Genomic DNA, 16668 nt, shown 5'->3' on the forward strand with positions numbered 1-16668 from the left:
TTATTTTGAACTTGCAGGAAAGTTAGAGCAGCAGCTCGTCTTCAGAGTTAATATGCTTACAGCCAGGGGCGTTCAAAGGTTCAAAAGAACCCCCTCAAGCTCAATAAATATACATATATGTATGTAAATAAATAAAAAAAAATACAACCCCTATATATATATATATACACACACACACACACACACATATATATTTATGTATATTTAAACAACCCCAATAAATATACACATATATATATAAATAGATAAAAAAAAACAACCTCAATAGATATACATATATATAAATAGATTAAAATAAGTAAACATATATATAAATAGATTAAAACACACACACACACACAAAGGGTTAAAGTTGTAAAGGTAGTAAATATACCAGATGATGATGTAAAAAAACTGCTTGCATGAAAGACAGTCAGAGCAGATGAAGCTGTTTTAGCTGTTTTCTTGCACAGGCTGAGAGGCTAATCCTCTTGGACTGATCAATAAGGACCGTTGTGATTTTAGCCCAATGAAACTCCTTATCATTATCATCTGGACTCTTCATCTTACCTTGGGCTATCCAACTTTTCAAATAAATTTAAAACTTTAGGATGTATTATATTTATGACTTTATAAAAGTGAAAATTTTAGGTCAAAAAAGTCAAATTGAATGACTTTTTAAACACAAAAACCTGGGTTTCGTTTCTTTTACAAATTCTCTCTATTTATTTTGAAATGTATTTCTTAAATAATTTAGTTTTTGAATAAGTAATTTGTCCATTTTATGAATAAACTTTAATTCTAAACTTATCCACACACATAAAAAATCAATTCAATATGGCTGTCAAATGGTTAAAATACTGACTAATCGTGATTAATCTCAACTTTCTGTAACATTTTAAAATTCCTCTAAATTGCAGTTAAAACTGCCCATGTTTCATTTTGAATCTTTGACCTGTCTTAAGGGTTAATGACTTCCTGTTTGGATGCAGACCTGCTTTTAGTTTTAAGACAGGACACTTTGGGTAGATACAAGAGAATAACATGAACTTATCTAAAGAACTAGAAAAGCACTCAGAGAACGCAGACCTCCGCCATTAGCCCTATCTCCCAATAGTGAAGAATCCTGTAATAAATTCCTCGGTCCGTCCCCATGTGCCCCCCACCAATGCATTTGCCGACTACTCCCTCCTCGGTGGGGTGGAAACACGGTGAGGTAAAGCATTGGCTTCGCTACGAGTGGACTGTCATGGTGGAAGCATTGCCTGCTGGTGCCAACAGATGAACTGACAGTCTCACCCATGGTCTCACTGGACGACTGGAAGTCATGGCAGAGGGTGAATATTCCTCTATTCCTCCCAGCATTGTGAGTATTCTCGCTACAGTTGGCTGTCTTTCTCTCTGTTACGCTCCGACTCATCTGCTCCACCCGGTGTGCATCTTTCAAACTCTATAAACTCCAAAACTTTGAATAAGTTATGCATGTCCGCCATCTCCTGGTGTAAAGTGGTAACAGCGCAGAGCTCCACCATTAGTCCTATCTCCCAATAGTACAGAATCCTTAAAAAAATTCCTGGATCCAGACGGTGATTCAGATCACTCCCAAAATCTTATCAGTTCTTCCTTATGCCATTTCCTTAAAATTTCATTAAAATCCGTCCACAACTTTTTGAGTTATGTTGCTAACAAACGATCAAACAAACCGACCCAATCACGTAACCTCCTTGGCGGAGGTAAAAATGAACTTTGAAAGGAAACAACAGTAAAAAGGAAATGTTAGATTAGTGAGACATTAAGGAGCAGTGGTGGACTTATTTTACATCACTGTGGCTGCAGAGAGCCTCTGATGGGGATTAACCAAAGACAGGGGCGATAAAACCTGTGATTAATCTGGATTTTAAAAAGTAATTATGGATCTGAATGAACTGTGATTATTGCATTAATGCTAGCAGCTCTACTCTAAACCAACTAAACTCTAACTGTTTTACTTTTTTAATGTGTTTGAATTGTGTACATGACACAACTTGCATTGCAACTGCACATCAATTTAAGTTCAAAATAATAGTTCAATAAAAATGGGGAGAAACTGCAAAAAGGTCCACTAATGGAAAAAAAATCAATCTCAGACAATAAGATTATTACTTTAAAACAATTAAAAATGTTTCTTAAAGAAATGTTGGACTTCTGAACATGTATCAACATGTACTGCACCAATACTTGGTCTGGGCTCCTTTTGCATGAATTACTGCAGCAATGCAGGCATGGCATGGAGGCGATCAGTCTGCGGCACTGCTGAAGCGTTTTGGCTGATCTAACGTCACTCACCAGGAACAAATACAGCCATAAAGAGTTACAAGAGCTTTTATTTATCTTGATTCACTCAGAGAAAAAAAAACAGATACAATAACCTCAATCATTCATTAGATTCAAACATAATAATTTATTTCTCATCACACCCCAGCAGAGTCATATGTTTGGTTTGAGGTAGTCGTCTCTTATCTTCTTCAGCTGCCATGTGTTGTTTTCTGTGAGTAAACGCCGTAATGTTTGTAATAGAGGAGTCCACTGAAGGACCGGAGTTCTTCTGCCATGATTGTTGAAAGCAGGAGCATCAGGATGAGCTGGTTAGGAGAAAATCATTGACAGAAAGTCACTCCTCGTCCTCCTCATTCAGCTCCTTATCAAAAAAAAAAAAAACATTTACAGAATATTTCTAAGTACTTCTCATTACATCCTAAAAGCAGGGACTATTAGTTAAAGAACATAAACTGGCTGTATATAAAAATCAGTGACAAACTGTCAGACAGTCTAGGGATGGATACATGTGTTCAAATACAAGTCAGAGGTAATTGATAATGATAAATGATGAGATAAAAAGTTTCTTCAACTAAAAACATACAGGAAGTTTAAGTGTTTATCTTCATGTAAGCAGTTGTAACAGAACAGAAAAGATAAGTGATCCACTCTAATATCAGAGCTGCACCTCAGTCACACAGGGAGCTGAGCAGAGACTTTCATTAAACACTTCCTGAGTTGTTATCCAGCTATCAAACATTAAAAGTCTAAAAACCAAGATTAAACAGTCAGCTTTTAGTCTTTTGTGCTGTTCAGACAATTAATTATTGTCAATTAACAAAACATTTAGAGAATTCAGAAGGACGGAGATTGATAAAGCCAAGCGTTTTCCTACTAGAATACAGCAGACAAACTAATACAGATCTAAATCTGTGTAAGTGAAGCGTATTAACGGGTATGAATGACGGGACTGAAGCTTTCAGGTCTGTAACATGACAACAGATGATCTTTAAACCTGCATTCTCTCAAATGACCACCAGGACGACCTGAAGACGATCCTGACCAGTTTTCTCAGTAGTAGGCAGCATTTCCTCCAGATCCATGCTCTGGACCAGAGAGAGCCTCCGAAGAATACCAGTTCATGAAAGTCCTTCAGTGAGGAGAATATTCACCAGGAGGATTTTAGGCCAGTTTAGTGATGGTGAGACTTCCTTTGATCCACAACGTGTCGATTTTGTCGAGTGACGTCAGTCTGTGGGAAAAATCAAACGTCTTCTGTCCATCCACGAAAACCCGAAAGCGACCGTGTTCACTGTGGAGCTCCATCTGAGAGGAGAGACAGGACAGTTAGAGCACAGGTGTCAAACTCAAGGCCCGGGGGCCAAATCTGGCCTATGGAATGATTATATCCGGCTGCGAGATCATATCATATTTATATTCTAACTGGCCCACCAGTATGAGGTCTGCAGATTTCCTCCAGTATAAAAATGTAAACTTCATCTTGATTATTTAAAATATCCCTTTAAGTCATAAAATCTGAAAAAGTAAAGTGTGTGTGTGTGTGTGTGTGTGTGTGTGTGTGGGGGGGGGTGTTGTGTTTGCATCTCAAGATTACAACTCAAACTTATGATCTTTACTTTTCATTTCATGCTTTGACCTTTTCAACTTTTTATCATTTAGGTTCCCTATTTTAAATTTTAAATCATATTTTGACCTTTTCAATTCCTTAGTTTGGCTTTTTAATCCCATATTTCGACTTTTAAACACAAGTTTTCAATTTTTTTCTCATATTTTGACATTTTAAATTCATAATTTTTACTTTTTATATCATATTTTGACCTTTGACACTCCAAGTTTTGAATTTAAGTCAGATTTTTTTTAGCTTTTTAAGTCATCATTTTGAATTCAAGCTCATATTTTTACATTTTCAAATCCTAATTTTTGGCTTTTTAATCCCAAATTTTGACCTATCAGACTCACAATTAAAAATTTTAAGTCATTTTTTGACTTTTAAACTCATGATTCCAAATTTGATCTCATATTTTCACCTTTCAAACTTATGATTTCAACTTTCTCCTCATATATTTGCTCTTTGAAAACATTATTTTTCTATTTTTATTATCAAGTTTTGATCCTTTGAACTAATATGTTTGAATTTTTATCTCAGATTTGAGCCTTTGAACTTAATATTTTTGCTGTTTTTGAATTTTCAAGTGATTTATCATCGGTGCTGTTTTTTCATATTTTATTACAGGTGAAAATGAGGTTGACAGTTAAGGTTAAATGTTGACCCTGTTAGACCCTCAGGTTCGACCTAAATCCAGAATCCGGCCCCTGCTGTCATTGAGTTTGACACCCCAGAGTTAGAGGTTTGGGTGGCTTCACAGTTTACAAATAAAATGTATAAAACCAGTTTAATCTGGTGCACTGGGGCTGTTTGAGAGGATATTCCAGCAGTAGCTTTATTGATTGATCTACATTTTTCTCCCCAGGATCATATAATTTTAAAGAAAATTAGACATGATCAACATCACAGAGGCACATACGTTTCAGCACTGATGTGCCATTCATGAATAAGAGCTGAGTCTATGACGTAAATGAAGGGATTGGGATCCTGTTTTCACCTGTTTTCTATACTGGGTAAGAGGTGGGGTAGGCGGGTCTGGATTAGTCCAGTCAATCACAGACAAGCATGCTAACACCTAGAACATTTGTCCCAACCTGGGGTCCGGGACCCCCCAGAGGGACGCCAAAGATCTGAGGGGGGCACGAGGCTTTGTCTGCTCTGCTCTGCTTTTTCCTCCAAGGAAAAATGGTTGGGAAAAACTGACCTAGAATATGCAACACACCCCCCGCAGTGTTAATTTTGGTCTTAGATTAGTCGACGAAAACTCAAAAACATTTTAGTCTTTACTTTTAATCCAAGCATTTATTTTCTTGCGTAAATCTGGTACCAAATCATGGTAGTGAGTTCTATACACTCTGCTAAACCTGGGGTCCCTGCTTTCTACAGCTGAGAGGCAGAATAGCTACAGATGCATTGTTTTTAGACAGATTTACCCACAGTGGAGAAACATCACAGATTTTGAATGTCTGACGAAAACTAAATTACATTTTAGTCTAGTTTTAGTCGTCTTTACGATAAATAAACTTAGTTTTTGTCAGTTTTAGTCATCACAGATCTATTTTTGTTAGTCTAGTTTTTGTCATGGAAAAAAGGCTGTCGACAAACATTTTTAGTCAGAGTTTTAGTCGACGAAATTAACACTGACTTCCTGACGTTCATCCAATCACACTCCAAGTGTTTTTCAAATCGTCTGCCCTTAAACTCTTAGTATTGAAGGTTTTCCAGACGGATGTGTGAAACAAATCCGCCTGGCCTGTCAGGTTAGGTGGAACTGTGGCTGGACAAATCTGTTTCCTGGACTAAAGAGGCAGTAGCTTTGGGTGTGAAATTGCCTCTCTGGAGTGTTGGGATAAATAAATTACTTATAAGGTCAAAGTCTTTTATTTAAACGCGTATGTACAGTTTTACTTTCCAACCAAAGCTGAACAGCATGCTTGTACAAAACATATTTCAAATGTCTTAAAAAATCAGCTTCCTTGTATAGATGCTGTATTGTTTTTGAGATTTAATTGTTTTTCCTGGTATGAATCCAGCCATTTTCCTTGGATCAGGAAATCCTGAAATTCTACATCAATGCTTAAATGTTCTTCTATTCTTCTTTTTTTTGCTTTCCCCAAATTCTGCATGTTCTCAAATGATACAATCTGTGTTATTTTCATAAAAGATGTTTTGAAAATGTGCCAATGTTTTTAAAAAACTACATGTTTTATAAGATTGGCGTATAGGAGATGGTATAAAGCCACCTGGTATTACTGCGTCATTTTATCCTAACAACGCGAACAAAGGCAGGATGGGTGACTGACAAGTTTCACTGTTCTTTTCTTTGGTCCTTAAAGAGTTAATATTCCTGCTGGTAGAAAACCCTCTGTGGTGAAATGATCTTCTTGAGCAGATTCTCCCACCTTGAAGGGCTGGTCTTTGATGAAGGGGAAGAAAGGCACGGCTCTGTCCACGTCTCCCCAGACTCCTCCCACGCAGGCTCGCCGAAGGACCTGGCGGTCCCTGAAGCGCACGCAGAGCTCCAGAGCTACATCAGTGGGAGGCTGCCCGCCTGTCCCACGACCACACGTCAGAGCTACATAGAACCTGCAGAGGAATGAGAGACAGAATCCTTCACATTTATCTCCTCAGACGCTATTCTGACATCTTTAAAGCATGCACTTTATTAGATTGTTGCAGATATCTGATATACCTTTATCTATAAACTCATATTTGGTACTACCCTTGCTCCAAAAAAGTTGGGACACTGTATAAATGTAAGTGAAAACAGACTGCAGTTTCTGGCAATCCCATAAACCCTTATTTTAGTCACAGTAGAACATAAACATCATATCAGGTGTTGAAACTGAGACGTTTTAACATTCTTAGAAATAGATGAACTCATACTGAATTTAATGGCGGCAACACATCTCAAAAAAGTAGGGACAGGGTAAAATGTCTCAGTTTAACATCTGATATGTTGTTAATGTTCTACTGTGAATAAAATCTGGGTTATTGGAGTTGGGGTTTTATATTCATTTAGCTAATATTAATATCTAGACTCCTGTGGCTGGAGTCTAAAAAGAATCAAACTGTCAGAGTCCCGATATTTTCATCCAAACAGAGCTCTTTGGTAAATAAACGTTCATATTTGTACTCACGGTTAAATCCCACCAGCAGAGGAAGGCATACGAGAAATAAAAGCGTAAAAGCAAAGATTATCTGTTTGACTGAGGCTTTTTGATTGGTCCTGACCTATAGAGGACAGGTTTGTGTCTGAAGGTGTTTTCACCTGTCAGGACGGGGGTCGACCACGCCCACCAGCACCACCTTCTTCCCCGGACACATCCCACCGCTGATGTGACCTCTGAAAGGAACCGCCTACAAAAAACAGACCCAAACTTCTGTTACTGTTCTGATCGATAGAAGGAGACAGTCTGACGTTTAAAAAGGAGCCTAAATGTTGATATCCTGTTTTATGTGATCATTTAAAACATAAAAGCTAGTGCCTTCATATATATGCCTCACATAAAAACAAACAGGAGAGAGCAATGACTCAAAACTTTCACCAATATCTGGAAAGAAGGAAGGAAACTAACGAAGGACAGGAAGAAGGAGGGAAAGAAGGAAGAAAGGAGGGAAGAGAGGATAGATAACATAGAAGGAAGGAAGGAAACTAACGAAGGAGGAAAGGAAGGAGGGAAGGAAGGACAGAAAAAAGGAAAGAAGGCAACTAATAAAGGAAAGAAGGAGGAAAGGAAGGGTGGGAAGGAAAGAAAGAGGGCAAAAAGGAAGGAATGAAGGAGGGAAAGAAGGAGGGAAAAAAGAAAGGCAGGGAGGAAGAGAGGATAGATAACAAAGAAGGAAACTAATGAAGGAGGAAAGGAAGGAGGGAATGAAGGGCAGAATAAAGGAAAGAAAGCAACGAATGAAGGAAAGAAGGAAAGTAGGAGGAAGGGAGGGGTGGGAAGCAAAGAAAGAGGGTAAAAAGAAAAAAGGAAGGAAGAAAGAGAGGATAGATAACAAAGAAGGAAGGAAGGAAACTAATGAAGAAGAAAAGGAGGAAGGAAATGAAGGACCGAACGAAGGACAGAAAAAGTAAAGAAGGCAACTAATGAAGGAAAGAAGGAAAGAAGGAGGAAAGGAAAGGTAGGAAGGAAAGAAATGGGCAGAAAGGATGGAGGAGAAGAAAGAAAGGAAAGAAAGAGGGCAAAAGGAAGGAAGGAAAGAAGGAGGGGATGGAGGAAGGAAAGGAGGCTAGGAAGGAGGGGAGGATAGAAAGGAAAGAAAGAGGGCAAAAAGGAAGGAAGGAATGAGGGAAATAGGTATGGATAGGAGAAGGGGACAAAAGGAAGGAGGAAGGAATGACAGAGGGAAAGTAAGGAGTGAAGGAGGAGGGAAGGAGGGCAGAAAAATAGGAAAGAAGGCAACTAATGAAGGAAGGACAGAAAGAAGGTGGGAAGGAAGGAAGGAAGAGAGGATAGAAAACCAAAAAGGAAAGAGGGCAACTGACGAATGAGGAAAGGAAGGAGGGAAAGAAGGACAGAAAAGGACGTTTTTTAGATGCCTACTCATCTAAGCCACATTCATCTGACAAATCCAGATAAATATTTTATTCTTGAGCAGGAAAGTAAAGCCTGAAGTGTCTAAAATGTCTCTAGGAAAGTCTGCAGATGTGGCGAGCTGAATGAACACGTGGAGTCTCCTGAATGAAGCTCCATATCTGCTGGAGAGTTTATAATTCACCCTGTCAGACATCAGAGCTGATTTTACTTCATCACAGACAAAGATGATGATAAGAACAGGAGGGTGAACTCATGACTTCATTTATTTACTGTTTGTGTCAAAAGCACTTTGTGCTGCATTGTTTTGTATGAAAAGAGCCAAACAAATAAAGATTGATTGATTGATTGATTGATTGATTGATCTATGTCATTGATATGTTAGTGTGCAGTCCTGCTTGTTCTACCTTTGCATGTGAGTGATTGTTTTTATTTGCATTATCATGTCCTTCCAGAGTAAATGTCTGTTTGTGTGACGCTGTGATTTCAGAGTTACCAGACTTCTGTGAGCGTCTCTGTCAGAACAAACGCTCGCGTTGTTCTCATCAGCCCCAGCTCTCTGAGGAAAAACCCATTTCTGGAAGAGACAAAGAAAACCACCTTTAGGAGTCCGTCTGAAACCTGCAGCTCCATGAAGAGGCTAAAAACTGAGAAATCTGAATGATGAAGTAAAATGACAGTATTTCCCAGAGTGCATCAGAATATTAGTAAAGTCTAAACGAGATTAAACCGTTTTTAATCCTCGTTGATTTTTATTCTGTTTACTCTCAGCGTTCACAGCTGACCTTTAACCTTTAACAGACATCCATTTGTCAAGAAAACCTTTTTCCACATCTTCTTTTAATGAACAATATAGAATCAATTTATCACCTATATGTGTGATTATAGATAAAGCAAAGGAAATACAGAATGATATAAAAATACAGAAACAAACAGAGCTAGATCATTCCTTAGGTACAAAGGTAAAGCTGTCGCTGACTCCCACTACAACTCCAAGCAGCCCAGCGGGACGTCACATGACCCGTGAGCAGCACGTGCTGCTTTAAAAGGCTCAGGGGAAACAGGAAATTCAACGACCTTTCAAAATAAATGCAGCTGAAATACAGAGAAAGCAAAAATCTCCACAGCTCCTTATTTATGATAGTGTTACTATTATGTGAATCTTCCTTTACACAGACTTATTTTATTTTATTATTCACTGCCAAAACAATGTGAATTCAACCATATTTAGACTTTAAACGCTGTCACATGACTACACACTTAAATAAACCTAGAGTTATTAATGACATGAAGAAATGATCTCCCCTTATCTAAACAGAGAGTTTATGTGAATGCCAAAGCTCACATCTCTGCTGGTTTAGTTTGATATCAATAAACTTAAAACAAAAAGTAAGGCAATTTGTGTTTGGTACATTATTTCTGTGTTGTAACAATGCTTTTTGGTAATAAATCTTATACCATTGGAAAGCCTGTTTATTACCCTTTTAAATGATGCCACATTTGTAGGGATCATGCATTTGTGGGATGAGCAGCAGAGCTGAGTATGTGGGTTGCGCCCATGAAAAATGTGCCAAATCTTCTCTGCTAATGCCAAACAGCTGATTCTGCCATTGACTCTTGTTTGGTGTTTGGTGGATTGGATGATTGAAGTTTGAAGAAACAAGACATATTGACAATTTAACAATTTATTCATTTAACAAACAGGAGCCTCAGTAGCGTGTGGAAGAACCAATCACAGCCACAACAGCCTGGCTCCTCCTCCTCATGCTGGTCACCAGCCTGGTCACACACTGCTGTGGGATGGCATCCCATTCTTCAACCAGCATTTGTCACCAGTCAGCCAACGTGGTTGTGTTGGTCACTCTGGGATCAACAGCACTACCAAGCTGATCCCACAAGTGTTCAGTGGGGTTAAAGGTCAGGACTGCTGGCAGGACATTCCATCCTCTCCACTCCCAGATTGTGGAGGTAGTCTCTGATAAACCCCGCTCTGTGGGGGCGAGTGTTGTCATCTTGGAGGATAGAGTTCTTGCTGACAGGGTGAGAAAACAGTATTCTTGAGGTGTTGTCTTCTTCGCGGCCTGTCTCTGACATTCCCCGTTATATGGAGCTTGGCCTTCAGTTTGGAGATGGTTCTAGGGTTCACTCCAAACAATGCAGCAGCTTGGTTTTACAGAACACCAGCTTGAAGTGCGCTATTGTACAAGCTCTATCCAGATCAGTCAAACGTGGCATGCCGATTCTTGAAGCAGACATCTACTGACCACTGTAGCAGGGCCCACGCTCACAGGTGCTGCCAATCAGGCACCTGATTGGACACACCTGGGGTACCAGAAGCTCAAAACAAGAGTCAGTAGCAACAGCAAAATCAGCTGTTTGGCATTGGCAGAGAAGATTTGGCACATTTTTCATGGGCGCGTCCTGTTAAGTCCCTGTTATTATTAGCTGACTTCAGCATTCATCTGAAGGAGCGTCTATGTTAACAGACAGTCCTGATGTGATCTCTTCAGCCGTGGTGAGTCAGATTAGATAAAAACAGGAGTTCTTATTAAATCATAAACCAGCCTTAGTCTCAGAGCGAAGTGCATTTATGAAAGTGCACCACTGCTGGCTCTGTTTACTCCTTCCTCTCTTAGATTTTCACTGTTAGTCTGTCAATATTTGAACTCTGTTTGACAACTGTTAACATCTTTCAACCAGAGCAGGCTGCTTGGATCTGATGTTGCTGTGATGTACTGGCATGAAGGCAGCTTTTATTTTGTTAAACCAGACAGGAAGTTGCATTGTTTCACTCTGGCTACATTCCAGTAAGAAAAGCAGAGCTCACTTCCTTAAAAACCAGGTTTAGTTTTCCTTCAGAAGTCAGAGTAAAGAGACTAAAGAGCAGCTGAATCTGTTAGCCTGATCAGGATTCTCTCTCCTCTGATTGGCTAATCCTCTCTGACATGTTTGCCCAGGTGTGTGTGTGAGTGTGAGAGCTTACCTTCCTGCCTGTCGCTGCTCCTGTCATTGTCCCTCGCTGTGTTTCAGCCATGTTGTTCCTCTGAGGGAAACAAATTCAGGGAAATGAGCGGCACGTCCAGTTTGTCTGCTTCAAACAAACCGAGCCTCTGCTGACGTCACAACGGCTCCAACCTGGTTCATTACACACACACACACACACACACACACACACACGGCTCTGGTTATCAGCGGCATGCCTCTCTCTCTCTCTCTCTGCTCAATAACAAGAGAGCTTATTGTGCTGCTGTGACTGAAGGCAAAAGCCCAAATGTTCAATCCTTTGCAGCTTTTCTCACAGCAGAGCCAAAATAAACCTCCTCAGACTTCAGCAACGTCCAGAAGTCAGATTAAAGGATGTAAAAACAAACAGGACGTCTATAAATGTACCTGAATGTTGGGTAAAAGAGAGCAAAGTCCACAGAGACTGTTTCCTGTCAGCAATCTCTGCAGATTTATCTGTTCAAATCAAGCACTGAGTAAAACCTCCATAAAGGAGAGCCTTAAATCTGAATCCTTAATAATCACAGTCAGGAGTGAGCGTCCTGTCTAAAGGAAATATAATAGGAAAGATTTCCACCTGATTCTCCGTTTATTCAACATTCCTGAAGACTTCATGGGCACGGGAGTTAAAAATGACCCCCCAGTGTTAAATTAACCCTCAGGCATCACTTTAATTTACTACCCTTTAAGGCCTTAAGGACAAAAATGTCCACTTCCAAAACTGCTATAAAAACTTAACAGATTGATTTTTTTTTTCTTCTTTTTTTTTTTTTGCATAAATCTCTTAAACAACTTCAGCTGTGCTCAAAACTACCAAACATTCAATCATTTTGAGGATTTTAACCCTTTAAATGCCAGTTTGATTACTTAAGGCCAAAAAATGTGGTTTGAATGGGAGTCAATGGGACATTTTGTCCTTAATGACTCAAAATGGTAGTTAATTTTAAATCGGATGCTACACAAAAACTAATAATGCATCAAAGTCAATATTTTGGCTAATGTTTGACATACCCAGGACTGATTAAAACCCCCCCCCCAACATTAGTTATTTGGAAAATATTTACTGTTGTGTGTTTTTAGAGAAAAATATGACCATCCTGCAATCAAACTGGCATCTAAAGGGTTAAAATCCTGAAAAATTATTCAATAATCGATTGTTTTGATTAGCGCTGAAGTTGATAAAAAGATTTGACCAAAAAAAGCTGAAAAAAATATGAATGTGTACTATTTTTATTGCAATTTTTGCAAGTGGACGTTTTTGTCCTTAATGACTGGAAAGGGTAGTAAATTTTAAATCCAAAGCTACACAAAAACTAAAAATGCATCAGAGTCGGTATTTTGGCTAATCATGGACATGTCCATGCTGGATTTAGAAATAATGCTCAGCCATCCAACATTTGGTTAAAGGAAGATTTCACATTTTTTCACTTTTTTAAAATTAAAAACAACATTGACTTTAAGTAATCAAACTGGCGTTTAAAGGGTTAAAATCCTCAAAATGATTGAATGTTTGGTAGTTTTGAGCACAGCTGAAGTTGTTTAAGAAATTTATGCAAAAAAAAACCCCAAAAAAAGCTGAAAAAAATGTGAATCTGTGAAGTTTTTATGGCAGTTTTTTGGAAGTGGAAATTTTTTTCCTTAATGGCTTTAAAGAGAAGTAAATTTGTTTCACAGAGTTCCTCTGACCATTAGAGAAATTGAAATTTGAATTCAAATATTTGTCTCTAAAGAAACTTTGTTATAAAAAATGAGACCATATGCACTAACAGCCAAAATGTGAGCAGAGAAAGAGGAAAGATTTGCCTGAATGGACAAAACTGTCCCTGGTGATGTCTGAGGGTTTAAAAGAGCAGTTCTCATTAACGTTGCCTCAGTTATTCTTACTTTATTTGCTGGCATTACCAACACATTATGGCTTTTTGACCCTTTTGCCTCTTTTAAAGCTACTTCTCTACTTTTTGTCCATGTTTGAAACTTCTTTTTGCTGTCTCTAATCAATTGTTTTTGCAAATGTTGTCACTTGTTGCCTAATTTCCATTTATTTTTTTGCCTTTTTTTTTTTACCATGTTTGCTGCATCTTTTAGCCACTCTTAATACTATTGTCCCGCATTTGCCCACTTTTGATATTTGATCGTATTTATGATGGATTTCTTGCCACTTGTTGCCCCTTTCAGCACATTTTGCTGCTTTTCACCCTTGAACTCCACTGGCTCGTCACTTTTAACCCATTTCTGAAGGTTTTGGCCCATGTGTGCCACTTTCTTTTGCCACTTTTAACCCATCCTTCCTGCTTTTTGCCCATTTCTGCTGCTTTTCTTGCCCCCTATCGCCCATGTTTGCCACCTTTGTTTTCCTATTTTAGCTCATTTTGCCCATTTTTCCCATTCTAACCAGTTTCACTGTGTTTTGCATATTTACCACTTCTTTTTGCCACCTGTTGTCCATTCTTGCCATTTTAACCATTTTTTCTGCTTGTTTTGGCACTCTTAATAAAATTTTTGCCACTTATGCCCATTTTTGACATTTTATTATATTATTTGTGACGCATTTTTTGCACCTTTTAACAGTTGTTGCTGCTTTCACCCCTGAATGCCACTTGCTTGCCCTCTTAACCCGTTTCTAATGGTTTTGGTCCACATGTGGCGCTTTCGTTTTGGCCACTTTAAACACATTTTTCCTGCTTGATGCCTGAGTTTGACTCTTTTACATTTTTGCTGCTTTTGCCCATTTTTAATACTTTTCTTACCCCTTTAGCCCATTTTTGCTGCTTGAGATTGCCACTTTTACCCATTTTTTTCTGCTTTTCTTACCCCTTGTCATCTATGTTGCTACCTTTATTTTCCAATTTTTCCCACTTTAAATGAATTCTACTGCTGTTTGCCCATCTTTTCCACGTTCTTGTCCACTCTTTGACACCTGTCCTTACCATTTTAAACCTTTTTTTTCTGCTTGTTTTGGCACTCAGTGCAATTCTGATGCATTTGCCCATTTTTGTCAATCAAACATATTTATGATGCTTTTGTCCACTTTCACTGCTTCTCTTGCCACGTTTGGCCCATCTTTGCCTCTTTCTTTGCCCATGTGTGCCACCTCTTTTTTGTGTCTTTCCCTAAGTATTTCATTCTTTTACATTAAAGCTGTCCCAGTTTCTTCTTCTTTATGTTCTGGCATGCTGACGTTTGTGCTCATGGCTCTAACAGTTTAGGTGAGTCTGCTCATCCACTCTGTTAACATCACCAAGAAAAAGATCATTCTGTTGTGATTAAAGGAGTTTACATAGTGAAAAAGACTATACTTTACCACAGCAATGACACTCGTTGTTGCTTTGTTAAGAGTGGTCATTATTCAGGCTAAAAATAAAATACTGCTATCACAGCTGAACACAATGGACCAGGATTTTGCTGACCTTCATGGGCCCCAGTTTGGCAGAGCCCCAGAAAGCTCTCCTGTGTTTACCACTTTATGGGCGGCCTTGGCTGCAGCTCCACATAGTGGTCAACAGAGATGGAAGCGTACCAGACTATTGTACTGAAAGTACAGTCTTTTACCTAAGCAGAAGTATAAATACTGGCCAATCTGATAAATTAACAGTAAAAAGCATTTAATTTAAAGTTGATTTAAAGTGCTGATCTTTCCTTACTGGCGAGAACAACATCATAATATGGATCTACAATGGTTGGCTAGGTGTCCCCCCTCTTTAATCATAAAGTAAACCCCATCAGCTGATTTAGGATGTGATGTTGAATCATCCGCTCTGAGCTGCTGACGGTCCAGTCACTTACCGGCCAGTTTCAGGTCACTGACAGGAAGCTAGAAACTCCTTGTTTTAACTCCTAGTCTGTATTTTTTTTCACTCTGTACTCATTTTTTACCCCCAGAATACACCTCAGTGAAGGTAGAATCACTGATTTCAAAATGTTCCCAAAAAAGTAAAATATACCAAAGCCACTCTGTTTCAGCCCTGCTCAGAACCAGCTATCTGCATCAGTCACTTTAAATGTTACCGAGCTGTTTGACTCCGCCCCCTGACCCCACCCCTCTCAGGAAATGGATGTAGCTCTCCTGATCTTCCTTTCAGCAGGAAGGCTGAACTTTCTTCCAAGCAGGGAGGGCCTACCAAACCTGGGGGCGGGGCTAACTCCCCACATGACATATGAGGGGAAAATCTGCTTGTTTCAGCACATATTTTGTAGAAAATCCTGAAATAGTGCATTTTGCACAATAGCTGACCTTTAATGTGGAGCTTATGGGGACTTCTTGGCTTTTGCAGACAGCCCCTAGTGGACACTTGAGGAACTGCAGCTTATTGCACTTTCCCATTTGGTGTCATTTCTTCACACCAGAGGTTGCTGCTTGATCAGAAGCACAGACGTGAGCATGCTCATACACTAAAAGGGAGGCTAAACATGAAGTCTTAGAATGAGGATTCTAGCCCTGCTGATGTTAGCATTTAGCTCCAGGTAGCACTCATCTTAATTACAGCCTCCTAGGACAGATTACAGGCTCTACTGTTCACGGCTTGTTTTTGGTATTTTCCTGGGATTTGTTGTCAGGATTAACTCTGAGGCTTTAAGCTACATAATGTAAACGCTAACAAAGCAAACGTGACAGTAACAGATCATGTAGGTCTGCAGAATTAAAGAGTAGAATAACTCGAGTCAACTCACCCTCACAAAGTCTGCAGCAGAGCTTCACAGAGCGGCTCCATCTCTGGTTCTGCCGTTTTACTTTTAATGCGATTTACCAACAGATGAAAAAGCTCATTGTCTCGTAACTTTCCATTTCTTTTTCCACAGAGAGAAGAAGAATGGGAGGAAGCAGGAGGATGTGAGGTCAAAGGAAAAGGGCCGAGCTGGACGGAGAGGAAACACAGAGAACTCCTGATGTGGTGCTGCTGTCAGAGAACACAAAACCATGTCAGTTTAGACAGAGAGCTTTCCTCTTAAAGGCTTTACCAGCAGGCAGTCTGCTGATAATGGAAATGCTGCTTTTCCTCAAAAGCAGAACAAGAATGCAGCCAGCAGCTCTTTCTAGGAAAAACATGGAGCTACTTTACAGGAGCATGTGCTGAAAACAAGAGGATGTGCAAACTTACTCTCTACTTAGACAACCTATTATCAATCCCTCCATCCATTTCCTGCAAAAATAAATTCCACAAAAGTTGGGACACTGTGTAAAATGTGGGCGGGAAAGAATACCGTGGTTTCCAGATGCTTTTCAAC

The 16668-nt window shown here is 39.3% G+C and overlaps 1 protein-coding gene across 2 annotated transcripts; it reads right to left on the bottom strand.

The window, feature by feature from the left end:
- Positions 1 to 2359: 2359 nt before the first annotated feature.
- On the bottom strand, positions 2360 to 16263 carry LOC121507990 (galectin-related protein-like). 2 transcript variants are annotated; one of them, XM_041784433.1, is made up of 6 exons: positions 16114 to 16263; positions 11426 to 11485; positions 8939 to 9019; positions 7173 to 7261; positions 6304 to 6487; positions 2360 to 3600 (listed from the first exon to the last, which is right to left on the bottom strand). In XM_041784433.1, the coding sequence occupies exons 2-6, from the start codon at positions 11474 to 11476 to the stop codon at positions 3457 to 3459; spliced, it is 549 nt and encodes a 182-aa protein (XP_041640367.1). In that variant the 5' UTR covers positions 11477 to 11485; positions 16114 to 16263; the 3' UTR covers positions 2360 to 3456. The 2 variants fall into 2 exon arrangements, with proteins under 2 accessions (XP_041640367.1, XP_041640366.1); XM_041784432.1 differs by having other exon boundaries at positions 11426 to 11577.
- Between the last annotated feature and the right edge of the window lie 405 nt (positions 16264 to 16668).

The sequence above is a fragment of the Cheilinus undulatus genome, linkage group 4 (assembly GCF_018320785.1).
Source record: "Cheilinus undulatus linkage group 4, ASM1832078v1, whole genome shotgun sequence".
Taxonomy (NCBI): Eukaryota; Metazoa; Chordata; class Actinopteri; order Labriformes; family Labridae; genus Cheilinus; species Cheilinus undulatus.

Excerpts from the sequence above, each read along its gene's own strand:
- LOC121507990 (XM_041784433.1), bottom strand. The coding sequence starts at position 11,476 with ATGGCTGAAACACAGCGAGGGACAATGACAGGAGCAGCGACAGGCAGG. Across the intron at positions 9,020-11,425 it reads GAGCAGCGACAGGCAGGAAG|AAATGGGTTTTTCCTCAGAG; the intron begins GTAAGCTCTCAC and ends TGTCTCTTCCAG. Across the intron at positions 3,601-6,303 it reads TCAAAGACCAGCCCTTCAAG|ATGGAGCTCCACAGTGAACA; the intron begins GTGGGAGAATCT and ends CTCTCCTCTCAG.